The 25,716-nt window shown below is 40.1% G+C and overlaps 1 protein-coding gene across 2 annotated transcripts in view; it reads right to left on the reverse strand.

Annotated features, from left to right (window-relative positions):
• Positions 1-25,716, reverse strand: part of BTK (Bruton agammaglobulinemia tyrosine kinase) — a 61,941-nt gene that overhangs the window by 5,919 nt on the left and 30,306 nt on the right. Inside the window, exons 6-18 of one of the 2 annotated variants that reach the window (XM_006901148.1) lie at positions 14,434-14,562; positions 14,059-14,126; positions 12,395-12,582; positions 10,468-10,530; positions 9,142-9,196; positions 8,762-8,841; positions 8,447-8,574; positions 7,389-7,463; positions 5,895-6,066; positions 5,115-5,331; positions 3,979-4,043; positions 3,251-3,369; positions 1,950-2,107 (exon numbers count right to left, since the gene is read on the reverse strand). In XM_006901148.1, the coding sequence (XP_006901210.1) occupies positions 1,950-2,107; positions 3,251-3,369; positions 3,979-4,043; positions 5,115-5,331; positions 5,895-6,066; positions 7,389-7,463; positions 8,447-8,574; positions 8,762-8,841; positions 9,142-9,196; positions 10,468-10,530; positions 12,395-12,582; positions 14,059-14,126; positions 14,434-14,562 (1,517 nt within the window). The remainder of the gene's footprint in view (positions 1-1,949; positions 2,108-3,250; positions 3,370-3,978; positions 4,044-5,114; positions 5,332-5,894; positions 6,067-7,388; positions 7,464-8,446; positions 8,575-8,761; positions 8,842-9,141; positions 9,197-10,467; positions 10,531-12,394; positions 12,583-14,058; positions 14,127-14,433; positions 14,563-25,716) is intronic. The other variant, XM_006901149.1, reaches the window with a different exon arrangement.

The following is a 25,716-nucleotide window of genomic DNA, read 5'->3' on the forward strand; positions in this document are numbered from 1 at the left end:
CCGTTGCTATATGCAGATGATATGATAGTGTATATAGAAAACCCCAAAGACTCAACAACAAAAATAAACCTGTTACAGTTAGTAGGTCCATTTAGTAGAGTGGCAGGATATAAGATCAATATCCAAAAATGAGTGGAATTCCTCTACAGTAACAAAGAAAACTCAGAGAAGGAAACCAAGAAAGCAATACCATTTATAATAGCCAACCACAAATTGAGATACTTGGGAATGAACCTAACTAGAGATACAAAAGACCTATACAAAGAAAACTACAGAGCGTTTATGCAAGACACAATGATGGAAAAAATGTGCCCTGTTCATGGATAAGAAGATTGATGGTGTGAAAATGACAATCCTACCAAAAATAATCTACATGTTAAACGCAATCCCAGTCCAGATACCAAATTCATTTTTCAAGGAGATTGAAAGAGAAATTGTCAGATTCATTTGGAGATGAAAGAGAGCTGTAATAAGCAAAACACTTCAGAGAAACAAAAATGATGTGGGAGGCACAGCACTCCTTGACATCAACACCTACTACCCAGAGGTAGTAACCAAAACAGCATGGTACTAGTACAATGACAGGTACATAGATCAACGGAACAGAACTGAGAATCCAGAAATAGACCCAGCTATCTATGGTCAACTGATATTTGACAAGGAAAGAAAACCTATCAAATGGGGAAATGACAACCTCTTCAACAAATGGTGCTTGCAAAACCTGCAGAAAGCTGAAACAGGACCCATATCTCACACCGTACACAAAAAACAACTCATGGTGGATCAGAGATCTGAGAGTAAAGGCCAAAACCATAAAATTCATAAGAGACAAACTGGGACCAAGCTTAAAAGGCCTAGTCTCTGGTATAAAGAGACTGCCAAATACAACCAGAAATGCACAATCTAAAGAGGATAAAATTGATGAATGGTACCTTCTAAAGATTAAATCACTGTGCTCATAAAAACTGTTTCGGGGGGGGAACCCCCCAAACCAAAACCCTACCAACTGGGAACAAACATTAATTATGAGACAAGAGTCTCATAATTAAGATACAGAACACTGCTGGTCCTCCACAAGAAAAAGACTGATAACACAATTACAAAATGGACAAAAGACATAGGAAGAATTTTCACAGAGGAAGATATTCAAATGGCCAAGAGCCACATGAAGAAATGCTCCAAATCCCTGGCAACAAGAGAGATGCAAATCAAAACCACAATGAGATACCATCTTAACCCAGTAGCAGTGGCAAAGTTTAACAAGACAGCAAGTAATAAATGTTGGAGAGGATGTGGTGAGATAGGAACTCTTATACATTGTTGATGGGTTTGTAAAATGGTACAACCACTCTGGAAGACAGTTTGGTGCTTCCTAAAAAAGGTGAACATAGAAACTCCATATGACACGGCTGTTCCACTGCTTGGAATATATCCTGAGAAAATGAGAACTGAGACTCAAATGGAGACTTGTACCCCAATGTTCATAGTGGCATTATTCCCCATCGCAAAAACATGGAAACAGCCCAGATATCCAACCACTATTGATTAGATTGAGAGATTATGGTACATTCACACAATGGAATACTACTCAGCATGCTGGAACAGTGATTTTGTAAATTATTACCTAACTTGGGAGGGACTGGAGAGCATTAGTCTGAGTGAACTAAGTCAGTTCTTAAGGACAAATACTATACTGTAGAAAACCATTATTATAGAATGAGTATCAAGATCCAAGGAGGGAGTGGAAGCAGAGGGGTGAGGCTGGGCAGGGTGTGGGTTGGTTAATCATAGGGTTGCACAATTTGATGGGTATGTGTGTCTGAAGGAAATAGGAAAGATCTGGTGTGAAAAACAATGTATTTTAACTTTGTAAATAAATCAGTAGAAAATATTTTTTTAAAAAAAGAAAATAGATTCAAGAAAGTGAGAGGTCACAATAAAACACTTGCCTCATGCCAACAACTGTACATGATGGTGTATACCCTCTCTGAAGCCAGATGAGGCCTGTAGAGACGAAGGCCTTGGGCAATGTGTTCAGCAGTCTCACTGTTAGTAAATCTTTCATATGGCATCTTCCCTAGAGAGTAGATTTCCCACATCAACACCCCTAGAAGATGAAAAAGAATGTATTTAGCCAGTTGACAGTCTTTTGGAGTAGTTAAGGGTCCTAATCTTCCTCAATCATCTTTAAAGACCAGAATCAACTCTTCCCTCTTAAGTATTTTTTGTATTTGTACCAACCCATGCTATAGTACTAACTACACAGGATCAAGGTTGTCTATAATATATTAGTTCCTCTATGACTGGATCAGAATCTTTAAGTGATACAGTCGGTCGGCAGTTAGAATCTTCCCAGTGGTACCACAGAAGAAAGGTTGGTGATCTGTTTCTGTAAAGAGTACAGCCAAGAAAACCCTAGTCTGTAAATTCTACTTTGTAATACTTGGGGTTATCATAAATTATAATTGACTTAATGGCACTGAGTTTTTTTATTAGGACATGGGAAAACATCTTAAGTATCTCCGTTGTAGAATCTGACAGAGTTCCTGGTACACAATTAACCCAAACTCATCGCTGTCGAATTGGTTCTGGTTCATAGTAACATTATAGGACAGAGTACAATTGCCTCAAAGGGTTTCCAAGGCCGTAACCTTTATGGAAGCAGACATCCTCATCTTTCTCCTAAAGTGGCCAGTAGATTTGAAGAGCTAACCTCTGGGTTAGCAGTTGAACTTCTAACCACTGTACCACCAGGGATACTTGGCATATAATTAGTATTCTGAAAACGTAGACTATAGGACAAATTGTTTTCTCCAATGTATTGCAGGTTCTAAGGAATCCTGTTGGTATAATATGTAACATGTCACATGTCAGGCCATGAAGTTGGCAGTTTGAATCCACCAGTTGCTCTGAGGGAGAATGATGTGCGATCTCCTTTCATAAAGACATATAGCCTCAGAGAACCAATGAGTTGGAGTCAACTTGAGAGCAATGAAGTAAGGATTGTTTTTGGTTTTTTGTTATTGTTATTTGATGTTTGTTAGTGTAAATTCTAAAAAAGGCAGGGATCATTTGTGTTTACTATTATTATTCCCAACAATGCCTGTGGTACCTACACATAGTTGACCTACCCTCAATATTAGACTAATGAAAGAAAGAACAATCTTTCTGTGAAAATTGCAAAGTGAAAATGTTCCCATTACGTTCCTCTTCCTTTGGCTATGTAAATTGTACAATCGCATCTACTTACCAAAAGCCCAAATATCAGATTTGCTGCTGAACTTGCTGTACATAAGGACTTCTGGTGGAGACCACCGGACTGGAAATTTGGAACCTACTGAACTTGTGTATTCATCATCCAAGACATACCTGCAAGTGATCCAGGACTTAAGATTTGAAGGGTTTGGTATTTGCTCAAATATTACTGCAACAGTGGCAAAAGCTGCCCAAATGTTTGCTCACAATTTTTCTTGAAAGGCTTTGTTTGGCAACCAGTGCTTTCACAAATGTAATTTTAAAAAGTGTTCCTGTTATGCATATTTGACTTAGCTTTTCAGAGACATATTACGATTACAGAAAGGATGAAGTAAAAGAAATCTTAATAGACCCTCCCTTCCTTTTCTCTACCCCCTTTCCATTCTTTTCTTCTTTGCTTCTATTTGGCCAGTGAGAATTAGACGGATTATTAAAGATAAAGGAATGGAGCAAAGTTAACAAGATTAACAGAGAAAGCTAAGATGTTGGGAGAATAGCTGACAAAGAGAGAAGGGGCAGAGATTAAGGGAGATAGAAAAAGAGAGGAGCGTAGCAGTAAACCAAAAGGGTGAGATAAATAGGAAGAAAGAGAATAAGAAGAGAGCAGAAAACACTGGAATGTGGAGGGAAAGAGAAAGAAACAGAGGGTCTTAAAACTGTAGTGTATTTTTTGTATTATGGTACTTTTACTTTTAAAGGGAAATATGAAAAGGGCACACTCACCTGGACAGGCCAAAGTCAGATACTTTAACAACTCCTTGGTCATTTACCAAACAGTTTCGAGCAGCCTGTAGTACAACAAATACCAGTGAGGCTCAGTCCCTAAAGCACAAGTTAAAAACACAAAAGCTTCTGCCCACTAGTGGAATAAAGGCTGAGGGACTTCAACTTTTTCAACTAGACATCTTAGTACTCTGATAAGAGTTGACACCACCAAGGTATTTCATTGTGATTTTGTTTACCACATGGCAAAGCAGCCTGCTGTGACATTATAAGTATAGCCTCGAGGAAAAATGTTATTTCATTGACACAGGCAATTCCATGACACCTTTCCCTTATCTTCCTGAAATGCTGACAGCATTAAGGGAGAATGGGGGGGAAAAGTTTGTTTTGTTTGTTTGTTTGTTTGTTTGTTTGTTTGATTGATACCTGCCAGTGAGAGGAGGGGGAATTTGAGCCTTGGTCTGACAGAAACAAATGAGGACACAAACTCCAAGAGTTGGGTAGGCAAAGGAAGAAAGTAGAGTAGAGTGGGTGGTGATTGCTGGAAACAAGGGAGCCTGGGCCTATTCTAAAGGAGATGACTCAGCTGATCCTTATCATGGCCTGTCAGAATGTTGGTCCAGTGTTATATGGTGGTCCAGATTTTCAATAGGAGCTGGTAGTTCTAGTTTGTTATTTGTTTTTTTAAATTTTAAGTGTCTCGCTCTTTTTAAGTGATTACTATTTCTTTTATAAATTCATATGGACCAAACACAGCACAGGTTATCAGTTTGTGACTCTGATATAACCAAATGATAGCTCTGTGTCAGGAGCAGTAGTCTCTTTGGGAAGCACATGGTTGTCCTTTTATTCCAAGTCCAGGATGATTAATGAAGGACTTTACCGTTTCCTTTTGTGTGGTAGAGAGTTGAAAGGCGTGACTGCTTTAGATCCACCATGGCAGACCCTTGGATTTGAGGTTGGAGATACTTAACTGTCTCACCAATGGGGCAGAAGAGCAATTAAGTTTTAGTGTTTTCTAGATACACATCAACTAATGGCCCCAATAACCATTCTCATCAGTGTATGGTAGATCTTTCACTGCTACTTCCACCCCCTTAACATTTGGTCCCAGGCCAATCCTCCTGAAATCCCACCAAGTCTCGGTGAAGGAATTGCTTGGACTCCAGGTATTCCATGGCTTCACAGACATCCTTGCACATCTCCAGCAGCTGCTGAGTATGGAAACGGTGACGCATCTCCCTCAGGTAGTTCAGGAGGCAGCCGTTGGCCATGTATTCAGTGATGATGAAGATGGGGCGTTGTTTGGTGCAGACACCATACAGCTGCACTAGCTTCTCATGGGAAAGATTCCTACAGAAGAGGCAATGAACCAGTCCTCACTTTCTGGCTCTAGTCATAAAGGGACTGAAAAGGAAAAGGATTGGCCTAGAAGTAGAACCCCAAATAAAGGGAAACTCCAAGTGCTTACTATATGGCAGTGAGCAGGGATGTGAAGCCCATCAATACAGCAGGAGACAAGAACAGAACAAAATGAACACTAAGACTAAATTAGTATTATTCTTTCTTTTGATAGTCTTGAATCCACTAGCTGCTGTGGGGAGAAGGATGAGCAATCTCCACTCGTGTGATTTATGGCCTCTGGAAACCAACTAGAAGGTCAGCTATGATTTGGTTCTGACTCGATGGCACATGACAACAACTCTCATATGCTACTGGTACACACTCATGACCAAGACTTTTATCAACCAATATTCAAGGCAGATAAATGATTATCTTAGCAGTTATTACTCTCACAAATCGGGCCCTAGCCCAAATCTCTCCCACTGCAAATTGCCAAAAACCATGATATGTTATCCTGGTAATTTTTAGACTCCAGCAACTAGTTGGAGAGTTGAGTTTGTGCTGTAACTCACATCATGACTTTGGCTTCTTCAATGAACTCATCCTCAGACATGGAACCTTCTTTGATCATCTTGATGGCCACGTCATATTGACCTCTCCATTTCCCATACTTCACTACCCCAAACTGTCCAGTTCCCAGCTCCTTTAAGAATGTCAGGTCCGTTGGATCTATTTCCCATGATCCTAAAACAACAAAACCTTGGTATGATTAATTTAGAGTTATGTTTACCTAATTCTTACATATATATACATGAAAGAGAGAGAATTCTTCGCTGTTGTTGCTAGATTTTGTCAAGTCAACTATGACTTATAGCAACCCTATGAACAACAGGCTGAAACCTTATCCTAACCTGAACCAGCCTCACAATTTCCACCATGCTCTATAGGAAACTAGTGAAAGTGAGGTACTCAGGAGTACTCAGCCATCTTTGCTCAAAGTAAAATCTCAGGTCTAGGGTGTTAATACTTGTAGGAATTTGGGAAATTTAGGTTAAGTTGACTATGAGGCAAAAAGCTAGATTTAGCCTCTCAAAAATGCCTTTATAAGGTTAGAGGACACTGAGTTCATGATAATGAGGGAAGAACAGTTCTGAAAAGGGGAGCTAGAATGGTTGCACAATTCGAAGAATTTAATCAGCTTCACTGAATTGTACGTGTAGAAATTGCTGGACTGAAATTCTGCTATGTATATTTTGAAGAACCACCACAACAAAATATGCTTCAAAAAGTCAATACCATTAACAACAGCATAGATGCGTGAACTATTTAGGGATAAAAATATTAAAATGCACAAGATATTTGTACCAAAATATTAAAAATAATGCCAGGACAAATTTATAAAAGCCTAAAAAAATAAAATGAAGGAGATTTATACTGCATAAGACAATTATTATAAAAATAGAAGGACAACTAATAAAACATGTATGGAAACTCAAGGTGGGGAGGGCTGAGGATGGGTAGAGGTGAAACCAGGGGGTTGCACAGTTTGGTGGGTAGAGGAATAGGATGAAGGAAATGGGAAGGATTCAGGCGAAAAGACAGGGTAGTGATGGGCAAGGTGCTGGAAACTCTCTGAACTTTGATAAATATCGATACTTGTAGAGGGGATTCAGCCTTTTGTTCATAGAGTTGCTATGAGTTGTGCTTAACTTGACAATCAACAACAACAAAAACATAATGCATGGAAATAATTGTATAAAACACAATGTGAATAAAGAATAGTGTGAAACACAATGTATACTTTTTTTTTTTAAAAAAAAAGCAATTTATGTGCTTGCAATACCGATAGATGTCACTATTGGTATATTTATTTTTTAAAGCAATTTATGTACTTGCAATACCAATAGATGTCAATAGAGGAAGATGATGCATTAAGAATAAACTTGGGTTTTGCTCTGTTTTAACTTTCATTAAGGCAGCTGGTGCAAAATTAGATGTTGCACAGACATTCATTGAAGTAGATCTAATTGGGTGTCCCAAAGGTCATCCTAGCAACAAGCAGTTACCGTAGCCCAGGCCTGCAGTGGAAGGTGCATTCTTGTTTTGTTGAGACACTGGATATTTGAGCCTAGATATGAGTCCTGAAATATACAGAGAGGTCATACATTTGATGTAGTCTACAGGGTGAAACTTTACAGACTCCCACTTAAAACCTGCTGCTGGATTTTTTTTCTTTCTAGAAAATCTCTACTAAAATATAGCTGGGGAGGTGTCTCCTCTCACACAAAAGAGTTTTCTTTCAGACAGAGAGAGAGGAAAAAACCCTTCCCCTAATTGACCTACATTCCCTTTCCCCAACTAAATCGACCCCTACTTCTACCTAAGCCTAAGCTCAGAGTGACTGAGAGTTGAAATTTATTTGATGGCAGTGAGTTAGAAACTGGCTTCTGATGCTTTCTAACCTTTATGTTCTTTGAGATCAAGGGCCTTGACTGAATGTTTCTTCTGTGCTTTCCCCCCCTCTATGTCTCACTCTTCTTGCTAAGTTATTGTGGAGTCATTTCCAGCTCATATTGACCCCAGGTTTGTTGGAGTAAAACTGTGCTCCATTGATCTTTCAGTAGCTGAGTTTCAGAAGGAGATTGCCAGTCCAATAATGAGGAAATTTCTAAGCACACAGTAGGAACTCAATGAATACTGCTGGATGATCAATTGCAAGCCTTTCCCACAGATCGATCAACCACCAGCTTCTCCCTGTCTCTCTATCACTGCTATTGAGTCAGAATTGACTCACAGCTCCATTGGATTTCTGAGGATGTAAATCACACAAGAAGAGATTGCCTAACTCTCCTGTGGAGTCGCTTGGATAGATTTGAACCACCAGAGAAGAGCAGCATTTGGGTTTGCAAAGCAACTCCCTATGGATTTCACCACCAGAGCTCCATATAGATGTCAATTCTACCTTTGATCCCCTCTTTACTTGATCTCTGCCCATCTCATAGAGGGTTTATTTTCACAGCTGATTTACATTACCCCATGAAAATTATTCTTCACCTCACCACCATGTTGTTAGTCACTTCTCCAGGGGTTTGCAGCATCCTTTTTTTCAGTTATCTGTACTCACCTGCAGAGTTATGCTGATGATAGTTAATGAGCTCCGGTATGGTGCTGAAAAGGTGCTTCTCAGCCAGGTAATACTGGCTCTGAGGTGTAGAACACACAACATAATGGCGTATCACCCCTTGAGGGTCCCTGAGGAAGTAAATGCTTAGTCAGCAATGAGAAAACCAGAGTGAGCAACTTGGGAATCAGAATGAGTGAGATCCAAGAAGTGAAGTGAGATGAATTTGGAGTCGAAGGGGCAGAGGGATGCATAAAAGATCTGATGGGAGTGTATTCCCTTCCTTTCAAACCAGGGCCTTGAAGCAGTAGCACTTACCCTGTAGACTTAGCAAACACAGAAACTGTGTATTTTCCAGCCTTGCTGGAGTCTCTGACAATGAAACCTCCTTCTTTCCCCTGAAATGATAAAAAAAAGATGACTGTAAGAGGAAGTGGCACTCATCTCAGCACATACCTACCTGCTCAAAACCTGAGAGAAACCAGAACTCCCTAAATTTACTGTTAATTTCCATGCTTGAGCTGCTGCCTCATTGTTTTGGGTACTAACAAGTGGAATTGAGACCCTTCTGGAAGGGGACCTTATCATTGCTTTGCCTGGAATTGGTGGGCTACAGGAGGCCTTCAATTCAGAATCCTTGCTTATTGTACAAGGAGAATGCTGCTTTTCCTCATATTTGCTTGTGGTCCCACACTTACCTCTTGCTTTAGCAGTTGCTCAGCTTGACTCCGAGTCATGTGCTTGGAATACCACCTGTAAAGGCAAAGTGCTTGTGTGGCTCCTAGGCCATGTAGTAATCAATTCAGAGGATAGGGTGACTTCTGGAGCTGCTGCACATCAGTGTCTTGATCAATTCACTCAAACCCTACTTCCTCAAGTTTCTACCATGTGCCCAGTGTATTGCATCCCTTCCCCAGCCCAGGCTGACACTAAAGATTCATAGAAATGGACAGTGGAGGATGAAGGGTCTCTCAGGGGCAATACTACTCCGTAATTCTGGAGCAAAAGATGGTACAACACTGACATCTTTACCTTGTGAAATGTTTCCTAACAGGCTATCATCTTTGGTTCTTTTGTGGCAGCAGTGTTCACCCAACCAGCTCTCACAAGCAGAAGGAATGTGTGATGAGGATAAGACATAGGCACTAAATTTAGGTGGTAGCATCATTTGACCCACTTGGCACTGTTTTTTTTTTTTAAGTTGGCACTGAAATTAGTATGTACAGATATCACTCTACTTTTCAAAAGCTTACTTTATGCCATTTGACTTTTACAAAAGATCTACTATCAGTTCTTGTTTCTACTAATTTAAATAAATCAGAAAAAGATTTTTGCTTCCATAAAACAGGGCAAAAAGGGGATATAACAAGAATTTTCTTGTTGTGTTATTGTTGTTATGTGCCATTGAGTCACCTGCAACTCATAGCGACCCTATGTACAACCGCCGTAAACCTGCTCTATATCCAGTGCCAATCTTACTGTCTCCAACACACCTATCTCCTTTATTCGAGTCACTGACATTGAAAAAAGGTTAATTGTATCAAGTAATGGTAATTATTGTTTATGGATACTTGCCTTAAAAAGCAAATAAAATTTGTAAATTTTCTCTTAAATAAAATAGATTTAAAAAAACAAACAACAGGGTAAAAGTGAAACTAGTATTCATCATTTGCTTTGTAAGGAGTTGATTAAGAGGTGGCGTGCAGCTAGTGCAGTGTCTGTAAATATCATGTTAGTTTCAATTTAGATTTTATGTGTTACTTGATGTGATTTTGGGGTAAGTTATTTTGGGGAGGATCTGGGAATGTAAAAAGAGATTCCCATGTAAATTAGTCATAATTTCTTTTTTGCTGTATGCCCTTTCAAATTACAAAAGTTTTCATAGGAAAACTCGCCTTTGGAACAGCAGAGGAAACCTTTATCTTGAAATAAAAATTTTGCTGGTTTTGCTGGAAGTGTAAAAGATATTCCCTCTATTCTGTTCCTCCTGGAAGTTTGTGTGCCGAGAACATAAGCATACTCACTCATACATTTCTATGGAGTCTTCTGCTTCTGTGACATAGTTACTAGGGATGTAACCTTCTTCCCTGCAGAGGAGACAACATGGTAGAACATCCAACATCTTCCCATCTTTGGAGAGAAACAGATTCATGTACCCGTATTGCTGGGTTCAGAAACAATCTTAAGTGGAGGCGTATTTATATCATGCCTGTCTCCCTCATATCTCTGGTGCATGATTAAGACACCTAAGTGGGTGGCTTCCTTACAAGTGGCATTGACTCAACAGCATGTATGCCACACTGTACGTGCTAAGAGTGGTAACAGAAGCCAAATGTAGAGCTACACACTAGGAAGTACTTGGAAGCAGAGCATATTCACTTTGGCACATACTGAGCAGGATACTGAGTAGGATTTTGCAAGGGTGTGAAGTGAGTGGTCGTGTTGTTGTTATGTGCCGTCAAGTCACTTGCGACTCATAGCGACCCTATGTACAACAGCCCTAAAACTCCACTCTGTCCTGGGCCACTCACACTGTCTCTGACACTCCCATCCCAACTATCCCAGTAACTGAATCAATCCACCTCATAGAGGGCCTTCTTCTCCTGCGCTGTCCCTTCACCCTCCCAAGCATAATGTCCTTCTCCAAGGAGGTCTCTCCTTACAACATGTCCAAAGTATGTTAGATGAAGCCTCAGAATCCTTGCCTCCAAGGAGCCATCCGGTTTAACCCTTTCCAGGATGAATCTGTTTTCCTAGCAGTCCATGGTACTCTCAATACTCTTCTCTAGCACCACAGCTCGAAGGCATCAATTCTCTTTCTATCCTCCTTAGTCATTGTCCAACTCTCTGATGCAAGTGATTGCAAAGACCATGTCCTGTATCAGATGCACCTTAGTCTCCAGAGAGACTTCAGTACTTTGGAGGGGTCCCTAACAGCAACTTTCCCATCGCAATACGCCTTTTAATTTCCTGGCTACTGGTGCAGGGAGTGTTGACTGTGGAGCCAAGCAAACTAAAGCTGTGAACAATCTCAATCTCCTCACCATCCATCCTGGTGCTGCCAATTGGTCCAGTGGTGAGAATCTTTGTCTTCTTGTCATTGAGCCTCAAGCCATATTGGAGGCTGCAGTCCTTGACCTTCTGCAGCAAGTGCTTCAGGTCCTCCTCAGTTTCAGCAAACAGGGTTGTGTCATCTGCATAATGCAGATTGTTGCTAGATCTTCCACCAATCTTGACCCCACATTTCTCCTCATAGAGCCCAGCATCACGGATAATCTGTTCTGCATACAGGTTGAAAAGGTATGGAGATAGGACACATCCCTGGTGTACACCCTTCCCAATTTTGAACCATGTTGTGTTTCCTTGCTCTGTTCTGATGACTGCCTCCTGGTCCAAGTTTTGCATTAGCACGATCATGTGTTCTGGGATTCCTATTCTTCTCAGAGATAGCCAGAGTTTGTTATGATCCACACAGTCAAACGCCTTTGCATAGTCAATGAAACACAGATATACATTCCTCTGGTATTCCCTGCTTTCGGGTAAGATCCATCTAACATCAGCTGCTTTGAAGAAAATGGCAAAAAACAAGGCCCCAGGAATAGATGGTATACCAATTGACATATTTCAGCTAACACATGCTGCCCTGGACATGCTCACCAAGTTGTGCCCAGAAATCTGGAGAACAACCACTTGGCCAACTGACTGTTCCCATCCCAAAGAAGGGCGACCCAACAGAGTGTGGAAATTATAGAACAATTCCATTGATTTCACATGCAAGCAAGATTCTACTGAAGATTATCCAAAAAAGACTGGAACAGCACATCAGCAGAGAACTGCCAGAAGTCCAGGCTGGGTTTAGAAGGGGTCGTGGTACCAGGGATATTGTAGCTGATGTTAGATGGATCTTAGCTGAGTGGACATGAGGCTCAGAAAGAACTGGCATGAACTTACCCATTTTTGTCCCTTGCTCTCCACCATGGTAAGTGGTTTTCCTCCAAGATAAAATATTCTTCACCCTTCTGCAACAGTAGGTCATTTGCATTCATTGGCATATAGTCATAAAGAGCTACAACCTTTTTCAGTTCACTTGTGGGGACAAGAGCTGCTGTTGGCTCAGGAGGTAAAGGCTTTTTCAAGATCTGCATTGATAAGAGAGAAAAAAAGAGGGTATGGCTAGTCATAAACATTCTCATCATCTCCCCCAGTTCTCTGGCTTACCAGAGACACAGTTCTAGCCCGAATCAGATATAAAAAAGGTTTATTTCATATCATTCAAAAACCACTTAAAAATATCAATCCAAGAGTTCCCAACATGGGTTGTGCATGTTACAATCTGTAAAACCTGTTGCTTTTTATTCAAGCTGCTGTAAAGTCAGCCCCTGACTCACTGTAACAAACAGGATCAGAATGTTAGGATTCACTAGCGGATTTTTGGAAGTAGATATCCAGGACTTTATTCCAGTTTTTTTCTAATCTGGAAGCTCTGCAGAAATCTGTTCTGCATCACAGAAGTACACAAAACTCTAGTGACAGATAGAAGGTGGCTCTATATAAGATGCACTGACGAGGATTCAGATCTTCCAGCATAGAAACCAAGAAGTCTACCACTGAACTACCACTGATGGTAGCTGAATCACTTAGGGAACTTTAAAAAATCTTGATGCTCAAGCAGTTTCCCAGACCAATTACATCAATATCTCTGGGATTAGGACATCAGTAATTTTTAAGCTTCCTGGGCACCTACCAAGTACTGCTACGGTTAGGAAACTTGCTTGGCACTGAACTAGGAAGTGGACCTAGTAAGTGGAAAAATGGTTTCTGTATTTATAAAATGAGTTTAATAATGGCCAGGATGACCTACAACCAGGAGAAGATAACGTAGATGAATGGGATCTTCTAAGACTCAAATCCCTATGCACATCCAAAAACTTCTCCAACAGGGTAAAAAGGAAGCCACTGACTGGGAAAAAGTATTTGGTAATAACATATCAGGTAAGGGACTTATATCCAGAATTTATGAAATACTTGAGCACCACAACAAGAGAAAGGTAAATAATCCAATAGAAAACTGGGCACAGGCCAGGATGCTTTCCTAAAGTATATGATAAAGGGCTTTTCCGATCCCAAAAAGTAATGGAAAAATCATAAAGTAATATGTTCATAGTAGATTCTAGGTGTTGTTCATTGTTAAATTCTTCAAATCTTTTTATAATAAATGATGGGAAGGTAACAGGCTTTGTGACTGTGTTTCAAACAGGTGATGGACTAAGTATTGCCCAAAGTTTCCCAATATCCCTCTCTCTTTCCAGTAAAGAAGTCCTAATAAGCAGGATAAAATCTTTGTCTCAGCAAGACTACCAACTAACATTGTAAAATCCTAAGGCAATTTGAAGACTGGTGTATTTCCAGGGTGTGGCTGGAAATTTCCATCTAATATGTGCTGCAATGCCAAAGGCATGTGGTTCAAATCCACTGGCTGTTCCATGGGAAAAGAATGGGTAGGTAGTCTCCTCCCGTGTGATTTACTGCCTCTGGAAACCCACTGGAGGGTTAGCTAGGGGTCGGTTCTGACTCAATGGCACATAACAATCTAAGAAAACAATTTCCCCGTATACCTGGTCCTCAACAGGAGTGGGAGGAAGAGGCTTTTTCGTCTTTCGGTGGGAGCTTCCAGGTTTTAAGCCTGAAAAGATAAGAAGCCAACAGTGATATAGAATGCATTTTAGGAATGGCTTGGGGCCAAGTTTGGTCAAGAACTTGGCTCCCCACACAGTGCTTTTAAATAAGGCAGAAAAAATCTGGGTGGATATAGGCTTGTGCCAAAGCACATAATTTGGAAGGTAGAACCCCAGCTGGGTTTTGGCCCCTCTCCTCCTTGTGCTGGGGCCAAAATAAAAGTGTACGTAGGTTTGACAAGTTAGATTAGAAGCTTGAAAAGTAATGGAAATAGAGTCAGAGGATGAAGAAATTATACTGATCAGATCTCTTACTTCCATTCCTGTTCTCCAAAATTTGGCAGCCCATGGCATTTTTGGCTGTTTGAGAGCAGCAAAGATATTGTCCATCAATCCAGAAGCAAGGGTGATATTTCTGTACTAGATCACTGTTGTACCGGATTACTGTTGCAGCAAAGAGAGAGAGAGAGATCACATCTGATACAAGGGAGAATCTAACATTTGCATGTTTTCCTCTTTGACTGGGCTTAGTGGTCTTTATCCTTTCTCCATCCACTCTGAAGGAAAGAAGATGACAGGGCTGGTTGACTCATATGACTAGCCTATCTGCTGTGTGCTTTGGCTTTGCAGAGTTCCTGTGTAGTCCTTTCTAGTGATCTGTCATGATAAGTATCTCTTGACCAGCAAGATAAGGACATCTGATACCTCCAGAGCACAAGAATAAAAATATGTTATCTCTGCTTTCCCAGTAGCCATTACAATCTTTCCGTAGGTAGGGTGAGTATCAATTAAGATGACTACTTCCCAGATAAGGCGAACAACATGCCCAAGCCAAACCCTCACTCTAGTGCTTAATGTGCCAAGTCTTCAGGTCCCTGAGTGATCTCCTGGGGATATTTGCATTAGTGAGAACTTTTTATCAGCTTCCTGTGCTAGTAGAGCCGTCAGCAGAGCTGAACTCAGGGTTGAAACTATAGGTGGAAATGAAGGATGACTCTGCCTCTAGAATAATACAGTCCCAGTCTTCTTAGGGCCACTGAGGTGGGTTGAGCTCATTGTTGAGCATAAGCATAGCAGCTCAATTTCCCCTAACAAGCTTGTGAGTTTCAAAAGCCAAAACATTTTGCAAAGAATGGAGTGGTATGTAGATGGGAGGGATTCACATTATTAATAGGCCACCAGAGCTCCCTCTTTATTTTCTTTTTTTTTTTTAACTGTTTATGAACCAGGGAGCTCTCATAGTGTTGGTAGGAAGTTGTGCTGTTAACCAAAAGGAGCTGCCTCTCTAGAAGTTTGAATCCACCATCTGTTCCAAAACCCTCTAGAGTCAGTTTTTAATAGACAGCAATGAGTTTTGGTTTTTTAAAATTATTTTACACTGGTTTGCTTACAAAGTTTCTATACACAGCAATGAGTTTTTTTAGCTATTTATTCACTTATGACTTTAGAGGAAACCTAAAAGCTTCTGGTGTGGAAATGAACAAAAGCATTGTCTTTTTCTTTTTTTTTAGTACTATGTTGCTATTTTTATAAACATGGATTTGTCTCTTGTAGCCACGCTCACCTACCCACTCTCACCCTTCTCACTTTCTTAGCACTCCTTTTCACAATTGAGGAATCACTGGGTAGTGCAAATGATTAAACACTGGACTAAGTTAGGGATTTTGAACCTATTTAGAGATGCCTCAGAAGAAAGGCCTGGCCATCTACTTTGAACAGGTCACAGCTTTGAAAACCTTATGGAGAACAGTTCCACTCATCAACATATGACGTTGGTGTGAGTCAGAATTGAGGTGATGGCAACTAGTTTGCTTCTTATTTTCTTTATACTGGTTTACTTACAAAGTTTATGTACATGTTTTTTCACACTGGATCTTTCCACTTTCCTTTATCACTCGCCCCTGCCACCCATCTGCCTTGGTCCCCCTTCCCTGCCTTGGATCCTCATACTCCTACAATAATGGTCTTATACAGTATTTGTCTTGCTAAGACTGAGTTCACTCAGCATAATGCTCTCCAGTCCCTCCCAAGTTAGGTACTGATTTACAAAATCATTGCTCCTGTGTGCTGCATAGTATTCCATTGTGTCAATGTACCATAATTTCTCAATAGAATCCATTGTGGTTGCTTTTCTCTTCACTATTATACTAATGACAGGGGTGGGGAGCTGTTCAATTTGGGTGCAGGAAAAAAGAGGCCATGTAGTGTGTAGAGAACTTAAAAACAAAATTTAAAATGCCTGTCTTTTATTTTCACTACACGCCAGTAATTATGATCAATGTCAGTGATAAACTATTCCTCCCTGCCCTGGGTTATTGCTAATACCTCTCACCACCTCCCTTCTTTATTCCTTGTCCACCTCATGCCATAACTCTTCATCAAGCATTTGAAAACCTCCAGATTGATCCTGTGTGCCTTCTGCATGACTGAGCATCAGTAGACACTCCAAGAATACTTAATTGACAAGTAGATAACACTGAAAAGTTACACTAACATACCAATAAGGCTTTCTTTTCCGTCCATGTCCTCCCTACACTCAGCACACTTTTAAGAACCCTCACTACATTCCCAAATAATATCTGACTCTTAAGAAGTTCCTTAAAAATGATATCTCATATTTTGTTGACTAATCCAGAGCTGGTATTTCCAGTTCACTAGGAGAAGATTGCAAAAACAAGGTGTCCTAATGGGAGGACAAGGACAGACTTACTTTACCAATGCGTAGGGACAGTCCTGCCTGAGAAACACTAATAATAGTTGATGCACAGTCTCCAAGTACTTGATGAAATTGTTGTTGTTGTTATGTGTCGTCGAGTCGCTCATGACTCATAGCGACTCTATGTACAGTAACTCTGAAACCTGCTCTATCCTGTGCCAACCTTATTCTCGCTGACACACCTACCCTCATTAGCCTAGTCACTGAATCAATCCATCTCATTGAGGGTCTTCCTCTCCTGTGCTTTCCCTCTACCTTTCCAAGCATGATGTCCCTCTTCAAGGACTGATCTCTCCTTGCAACATGCTCAAAGTGTGTTAGACAAAACTTCAGAATCTTTGCCTCCAATGAGCAGCCTGGTCTCACGCTCTCTAGGACAAACTTGTTTGTTCCCTTAGTTGTCCATGGTTTATTCTGTAATCTTCTCCAGCACCACAGTTCAAAGGCATCAATTCTCCTTCTATCATTCCTAGTCATTGTCCAACTTTCTGACGCATAGCAAGCAATTGTGAAAACTATGGCCTGGATCAGGAGCACCTTAGTCTCCAGACTGACATTGTTGCTCTTCAGTACTCTGGATTGGTCACTGCTGGCAGACTTTCCAAGTGCAATTTGTCTTTTGATTTCCTGGTTGCTGGTACCAAGAGTGTTATTTGTGGAGCCAGGCAAACTAAAACTGTTAACAATCTCAATCTCTTCACCATCTATCATAATGCTCCCAATTGGTCCTGTGGTGAGAACCTTTGTTTTCATGATGTTGAGCTTCAATCCATATTGAAGGCTGCAGTCCTTGACCTTCTGCAGCAAGCTCTTCAAGTCCTCCTCAGTTTCAGCTAACAAAGTTGTGTCATCTGCATAATGCAGGTTCTTGATGAGTCTTCCTCCAATCCTGATGCCACATTCCTCCTCATAGTGCTCAGCTTCCTGGATGATCTGTTCTGCATATAGATTGAAAAGGTATGGAGATAGGACACATCCCCGGCATACACCCTTCCCAATTTTGCACCACGCAGTGTTTCCTTGCTCTGTTCTGATGACTGCCTCCTGGTCCAAATACAGGTTTCACATAAGCACAATAGTGTCTTATTTATAATTTATCAGGATAGCTATAATTCTATTTCAGGCATGAAATAGAATTTCCTTCTATATTAAGTTCTATGATAGAACTTATTCCTCTCCACATTGTTTATTAGAGTTTTACTGGTGCTGTCCTTTAATTCATTTCATTAGATTTGGTCATCTGTTTGCTCTTAAAGTATCTCTTAGGACAGATTCTATGGGCCTTGAGCAAACAAAGATTGAGGAGTGAGTATAGACTAATGTCTGTGGAGTTATAACAACAAAAATGTCCCCTGCTACATTCAAGGTACTAGAAAGAAATGGAATATGACTAAGTTCTCAAGGATGCAACCTATGTGTAGAAAAAAACTATTGAAAAAGTGAAAGCCAAGTATGAGGCCCCAAAGACTCGACTCTATTAATTGTGGTGTAACTTATATATAATAATACACATAGATCTAAGGTAGGCAGCTAGCCACATTAATCTACAACTGTTCAACTACCATCATTCAGATCAGACACCTCAGAAGGTCCCCTCATGCCTCTTCACAGTCAGTAATCTTGAAGAGGTAACCAGTATTCTGATGAGTTCCTTTTCATATTAGTAATTTTCAATTACTGCATTTCTCCCTGGAGAGCAAATTAATCAGTGCAGTGGTATTTCATGAGTCCTAGCTAACATTGAGAAGAACGAGAATCTCAGAACACTTAATTGTGCTCATGAAGACTATACCTAGACCAAGAAGTTGTCTTCCAAACGATGCAAGGGGACACTGCATGGTTTAAAATCAAGAAGAGTGTGTGCCAGGGTTGTATTCTTTCTCCATACCTATTCAGTCTATATGCTGAGCAAATAATTCACAAAGCCCAACTTTATGAAGAAAAATGCGACATCAGGATTGGAGGAAGACTCATCAACAACCTGCATTATGTAAATGGCAGAACCTTGCTTGCTGAAACTGAGGAGGACTTGAAACGATTGCTGCAGAAGATAAAGGACTATGGCCTTCAATATGGATTACATCTCAATATCAAGAAAACAGAGGTCCTCATCACAGGACCAACAGTCAACACTTAACAGATGGAGAAAGGACTGAAGCTGTTAATGATGCCATCTTGTTTGGATGAATAATCAACACCCTTGGTACCAGCAGTCAGGAAATCAGAAGACACTGGGCAAATTCACTCTCAGGGACCTCTCCAAAATGCTGAGGAGCAATGATGTAGGTTTAAAGACTAAGATGTGTCTGATTTGGGCCATGGTCTTCTCAGTCATCTGATATGCATCCAAGAGCTGAACAATGAGTAAGGATGACAGAAGAAGAATTTATGCCTTTGCACTACGGTGCTAGAGAAGAGTACCAAATATTCTATGGACTGTCAAAAGAATATTAAACAGATATGTCTTGAAAAAGGTGCAGCCAGAATGCTTTTTGGAGGCAAAGATGGCAAAGCTTCACCTTTCATACTTTGGACAAGTAACTAGGTGAAGCTATTCTTTGGAAAGAGACATCATGCTTGGAAAGATGGAGGGTCAGCAAAGAAGAGAAAGACCCCCAAAGGGATGGATTGACACAGTAACTTCAACAATGGGCTCTAGTGTGTCACAGACCATGAAGATGGCAAAGAAGAGGGCAGGGTCCAGATTGACTATTCATAGATTTGCTATAAGTTGTACTCAATTCAATGGCACCTAACAACAACAGGAAGCTCTGGTGGGCTAGTGAGTAAGGAGTGGTGCTGCCAGCTCAAATTCAGGCAAGTTCGAGTCTACCGGCTGCTCCTCAGGAGGAAGATGAACAATCTCCTCCCATGCTATTTAGAGCTGCTAAAAACCTGATGGAGGGTCAGCTACGGGTTGGTTGTGACTCGATGGCACATTACAACAACAATGCCAGCTAAAAACCTTATCTTCCAACTACCAGTCCCTTTTTTTTTCTGACATTTGCATTATAGTCACTAATTACTATTAATGCATCTTGTTTGTATGTCTATACAATTTCAGACTACAAAAATCAGTAGAATTCTTCAATTCCTTCAAATTTGGTTCTAGTGGTGGGCACAGATATTTGAATAATAGATCTTCCTTGTGTACATAGTGATAGTATCCTGTCACAGCATTGTACTTCAGGATGAATCTTAAAATGCTCTTTTTGATACCATTCCTCTTTAATTTGTCATTCCAAGCATAGTAGATTGTCTGACTCAAAATGGCAAATATCAGTTCATCTCACTTCACTAATGCATAGAATGCTGATCTTTAGGCATGTGGTTAATTTCATTTTTTACAATTATACATTTTCTTAGATCTGTATTTCATACATTCCATGTTCCAGTTATTATTGGATGTTTGCTGGTGTTTCTCCTCATTTTTAGCAAAGTCTTTCACCTGAAGAGCTCATCTACCAGCACTGTATCTAATTATGTTCTTCCATTATTCATAGGGTTTTGGAAGGCATATTATTTCAGAAGTAGATGGACAATTCTGCTTCTTAGTCTGGAAGCTCTGATGAAACTTGTCTATTCTGAGTGACCCTGGTGGTATTTGAAATACTGGTGGCATAGCTTCCAGTATCAGAGAAATACACAATTCACCACAAATTGATAGACAATGCCATATCCCTAAGATAAAACTATAAAACAAACAAATATGCATGCTATGGGGAATAGAAAATAAAATGTCTGATCTAGAACAGTGTATTTACCAGCCTAACAGATGCACCTGAAAATTGGACAATGAATAAAGAAGACTGAAAAAGAATTGATGCCTTTAAGCTGTGGTGTTTAAGACGAGTACTTAATATCCCATGGACTGCAATCTGTCTTGGAGGAAGTGCAACCAAAGTATTCCTTTGAGGCAAGAATGATGAAATTCTGTCTCACATCTCTTGGACATGTTTTCGAAACAGGTGGAGAGTCAGCAAATGAGAGGAAGATCATCAACAAGATGGATTGGATACAGTGACTATAACAATAGGTTCGAGCATGTTGGAGATTGTTAGAATAGTGCAGGATAAGCAATGTTCTGATCTTCAAGTCTCAAATTGATGGTAGCTATTTACTCTTATATCAAACTCAATCAGCTATTTATTTAAATAAAACCTTTTTATTGATCCCTCTTTGTGTGCATGGTACTATGAAGAGACTCAAATAAATACAAATAATTTATGGCCTCTGAAGTTGTGTCTTGGTCTTTTGATAATATTGCTGTGGCTTAGAAATAGCACTTTAATTAAGAGCATGAACTCTGGAGCCTGAGCTTAAACACTGTCTCTGCTGCTCACTGAATACCCTTGGAAAAATAACTTAACCTCCTTTACCTTCAAATTAGTGTTTTTTTCTACCTATAAGAAGAGAATTATGAAAATAATGTCTTCACATGTAAAAATGGTTGCACACCTTGAAGAGTGTAATTAATTATCACAGAATTGCACATGTAGAAATTGTTGGTTTATGGTCTTCTGTGTAAATTGCATGGGATGAGTGCAACTCTATCTAATAGATATTCTTTTTGTTGTTATCCTTAATGACAACAAAAAGATCCTTTAGAAAAAAAAGAGAGAGCGAGAACCTGATCACAATGAAAATGTGATGCTGTCAAGCTGGACCCAACTCATAGCTGACCACCCCACCACCAGTGGGTTTTTGGACGCCATGATTGCATGGTAGAAGATTGACCATCTTTCTCCCTCAGAGCAAGTGGTGCATTTGACCTGTCTGCCTTTTTGTTGGCAGTGCAACTCCCTATCAAGTAGGCTACCAGTAAACACTATTGAAATATTTGGGGTATTTTTCCTTCCCCAGGGATGTTGTTGTTGTTGTTATGTGTCATCGAGTTGCTTGCAACTCATAGCGACCCTATGTACAACAGCCCTAAACCCTGCTCTATCCTGTGCCAATCGCACTGCCTCTGACACACCCATCCCAATTACCCCAGTCACTGAATCAATCCACCTCATAGAGGGTCTTCCCCTCTTGCACCGTCCCTCCACCCTCCCAAGCATGATGTCCTTCTCCAAGGACCTCTCCCTCATTACATGTCCAAAGTATGTCAGACGAAGCCCCAGAATCCATGTCTCCAAGGAGAAGTCTGGTTTAACCCTCTCCAGGGTGAATCTGTTTGTTTTCTTGGTACTCCATGGTACATTCAATACTCTTCTCCAGCACCAAAGCTCAATCCCCAGGGATAGCTTTCTTTTTTTATATTAAAAGCCCTTATCTAAAAACAGGGAGCTCTGGTGGGCTAATAGAGTGTTGCCTTCTTCCCATGCAATTTACAGTCTCTGAAAATGGAGAATCAGCTATGAGTCAGTTCCAACTAGCCAGCAATGAGTGAATGAATGAGTGAATTTCAGGTATCCCAAGAACTGTGTGGTACAATAACTTTGGCAATACCTCTGCAGGACTTTACTAAAAAAAGACTTTGTAAGCAACTACAGGTGGAATTTCTAGGTCTAGAAACCGAGCAGTACAAAACTATATAACGTGCTTGGGTTTTGAAGTTATAAAGACAACCCAAGGATATGAATATGGATTTCACCACTCACTAGCGGTGTGCCTTTGAACCCCAGGTCCTTTATCTGTAAATAGGAGAACAACATCAAGTTCCTAAGATGAGCATGAGGATTAAATGAACATATGAAGCATAAAGGCAGGCTCATAGTAAGTGCACATTAAGTGTTAGATATTATTATTATTTTTTGTCCAAGATTGCTGTGAGAATTAAATGAGCTAATAAATATAAGGAACTTAGCTCAATGTCTGACAAACAGAATTCAGTAAATGGCAATATTCTTTTCTCCACTCTATAAGCTAGAAAAGACTAGGGAATTATTACTTCTACCATTCAAAGGAGTTAACTAATCTGGAATAACCAGGCACTGGGTATCAGAATATAAACGTTTATTAAGACAAAGGGCTGTCATGCAATAACCCAACCATGCTGTTATCAGTCTGCCATTCTTCCTGTTTCTCTAGGCAGTCTTTCCTGATGTCAACTCAACCAGTTAATCTCTCAGTCACTTGACATGTGGCTATAAATACACACAAATACATGTGCATGCATCCTGTGTTGCAAGAATTTACAGTCATGCTTATCTGAAAACATATTGTATGGTCAGGTCTATGGGAAATTCTGGAATTATGCTCAAGAATGGATCCTCCAAAAACAATAAACACAAAATAGTTCCTTCAAAAATATTTACCCACGAATTTCTTCAATATAGTGAAAAGTATTTATGAAAACCCGAGAGCTAACATTATTCTCAATGGAGAGAGGTTAAAGGCATTCCCTTTAAGAACAGGAACTAGGCAAGGATGCCCATTATCTCCTCTCTTATTCAATACGATATTGGAAGTCTTAGCGATAGCAATAAGACAAGAGGAAGACATTAGAGGTATACAAATTGGCAAAGAGAAAGTAAAATGATCCCTCTATGCAGATGACGTGATAGAATACTTAGAAAACCCTAAAGACTCAGCAAGAAAACTATTGGACATAGTTGACCAATTCAGCAAAGTAGCAGGATACAAGATCAACATACAAAGACCAGTTGGATTTCTCTGCAGTGACAGAGAGAATACAGAGCTGGAACTAAGAAAAGCAATACCCTTCACAAATCTAATCACAGGATTAAATATTTGGGAGTAAATATAACTAGAAGCACAAAAGATCTATTCAAAGAAAATTACAAAACATTATTACAAGAAACAAAAAAAAAGCCTAGAGAAGTGGAAGAATATTCCCTGCTCATGGATAGGAAGGCTTAATGTTGTGACAATGGCAATACTACCAAAAGCAATATACACGTTCAATGCAATCCCAATACAAATACCAATTTCATTCTTCAATGAGATGGAAAAGGCAATCTCCAGCTTCATTTGGAATGAAAAGAAGCCACGAATAAGCAAAGCACTCCTTAAAAATAGAAAAACGGTAGGAGGCATCTCACTCCCTGACTTAAAATCCTACTACACTGCCGTGGTAGTCAAGACAGCATGGTACTGGTACAATGACAGACACATAGATCAATGGAATAGAACTGAGAACCCGGAAATCAGTCCATCTATTTATGGTCAACTGATTTTTGACAAGGAGATGAAATCAGTTAGGTGGGGAAATGACAGCCTTTTTAACAAATGGTGTTGGCAAAATTGGAAAACTATCTGCAGAAGAATTAAACAAGATCCCCACCTCACTCCATATACAAAAACCAACTCAAGGTGGATCATGGACCTAGGACTAGAACCAAGGACTGCAAACTTCATTCAAGAAAAGCTTGGAAAAACTTTAGTAGTCCTAATCCACAACATAAAGAGTCTTCCTAGTATTCTGAAAAATTTACAACCAGGAGAAGATAAAATAGATGAATGGGACCTTCTAAGAATCAAATCCCTATGCGCATCCAGAAACTTCTCTAACTGGCTAAAAAGGGAAGCCACAGACTGGGAAAAAGTTTTTGGTAATGACATGTCAGACAAGGGACTTATATCTAGAATTTATAAAATACTCGAGCACCACAACAAGATCAAGGAGAAGAATCCAATTGAAAAATGGGCACAGGATATGAACAGACACTTCACCAAGGAAGACATTCAGATGGCCAACAAGCACATGAAGAAATGTTCAAAATCCCTAGCCCTGAGAGAGATGCAAATCAAGACAACCATGAGATATCATCTCACTCCAGTAAGACTAGCAAAATTTAACAGAACAGCAAGCAACAAATGCTGGCGAGGTTGTGGACAGACTGTTGGTGGGAGTGTAAAATGGTGCAACCACTGTGGAAAGCATTGTGGCGCTTTCTCAAAAAGGTGCAAATAAAGATACCATTTGACCCAGCAATTCCACTACTGGGAATATACCCTAAAGAGACCATAAATGACATCCAAGTAGATATATGTATACCCATGTTTATCACGACTTTGTTTACAATAGCAAGGAGTTGGAAACAACCTAAATGCCCATCAACAAATGAATGGGTAGAGAAGCTGTGGTATATTCGCACAATGGAATACTATGCTGCATTGAATAACAAGGTACTCATGCAATATTATTCAAAATGGGTGACCCTGGAGGACATTATGCTGAGTGAGGTATCTCAGTCACAAAGGGACAAATGCTATATGGTGCCACTGTTGTAGAATGAGGCTGGCATTGGGGTGGGGGTAAGACTGAGAAAAACTGGATCAAATATGTTTACGGCATTGAAGTCTATGGGGGAGAGAATAGTCTAAAAGTATTCTATTTTAGGGCATTATTTTTATCGTAGGAGTATGCAATGAGGGTTGCAGAGTGGATTATATTTGGGGGTAGGGGGTGGGGTTTGGGGAGGTGTGGGGGGATTGTGTACCAATGAGGGAGTTTTTCTTTTGCTTTTCAAGGAGAGGAGCAAACGGGGGGCGGGGAGGGGTTTGTGCGGGGAGGAAGGGTGCAATAATGAATGAATGGAATTCCAAAATCTCTGTAGATGTTCATTGAAATGAAAAATAAACGAACTAAATAAAAAAATATTTACCCACAATGAACAGATGTAGTATTTTCTTGAAGAGAACTTTACAGTTTGCCACATACATTCACATGTTTTACTACTTCATTTGATCCTAAGGACAAACCCTGGAGGGAGGCAGTTTTTGTTATTGTTGTCCACTGTTGAATTGATTGCAGTTCATGATGGTGATGTTGCTGTTAAGTGCCATGCAATTAATTCTGACTCATAGCAACCCTATGCACCACAGAATGAAACCCTGCCTGGTCCTGTGCCATCCTCATAATTGCTACTATATTTGGGTCTATTGTTGTAGTCACTATGCTAATTGATCTC

Source organism: Elephantulus edwardii, unplaced genomic scaffold (genome assembly GCF_000299155.1).
Source record: "Elephantulus edwardii isolate Elephantulus edwardi_28Jun2011 unplaced genomic scaffold, EleEdw1.0 scaffold00310, whole genome shotgun sequence".
NCBI classification, from domain to species: Eukaryota; Metazoa; Chordata; class Mammalia; order Macroscelidea; family Macroscelididae; genus Elephantulus; species Elephantulus edwardii.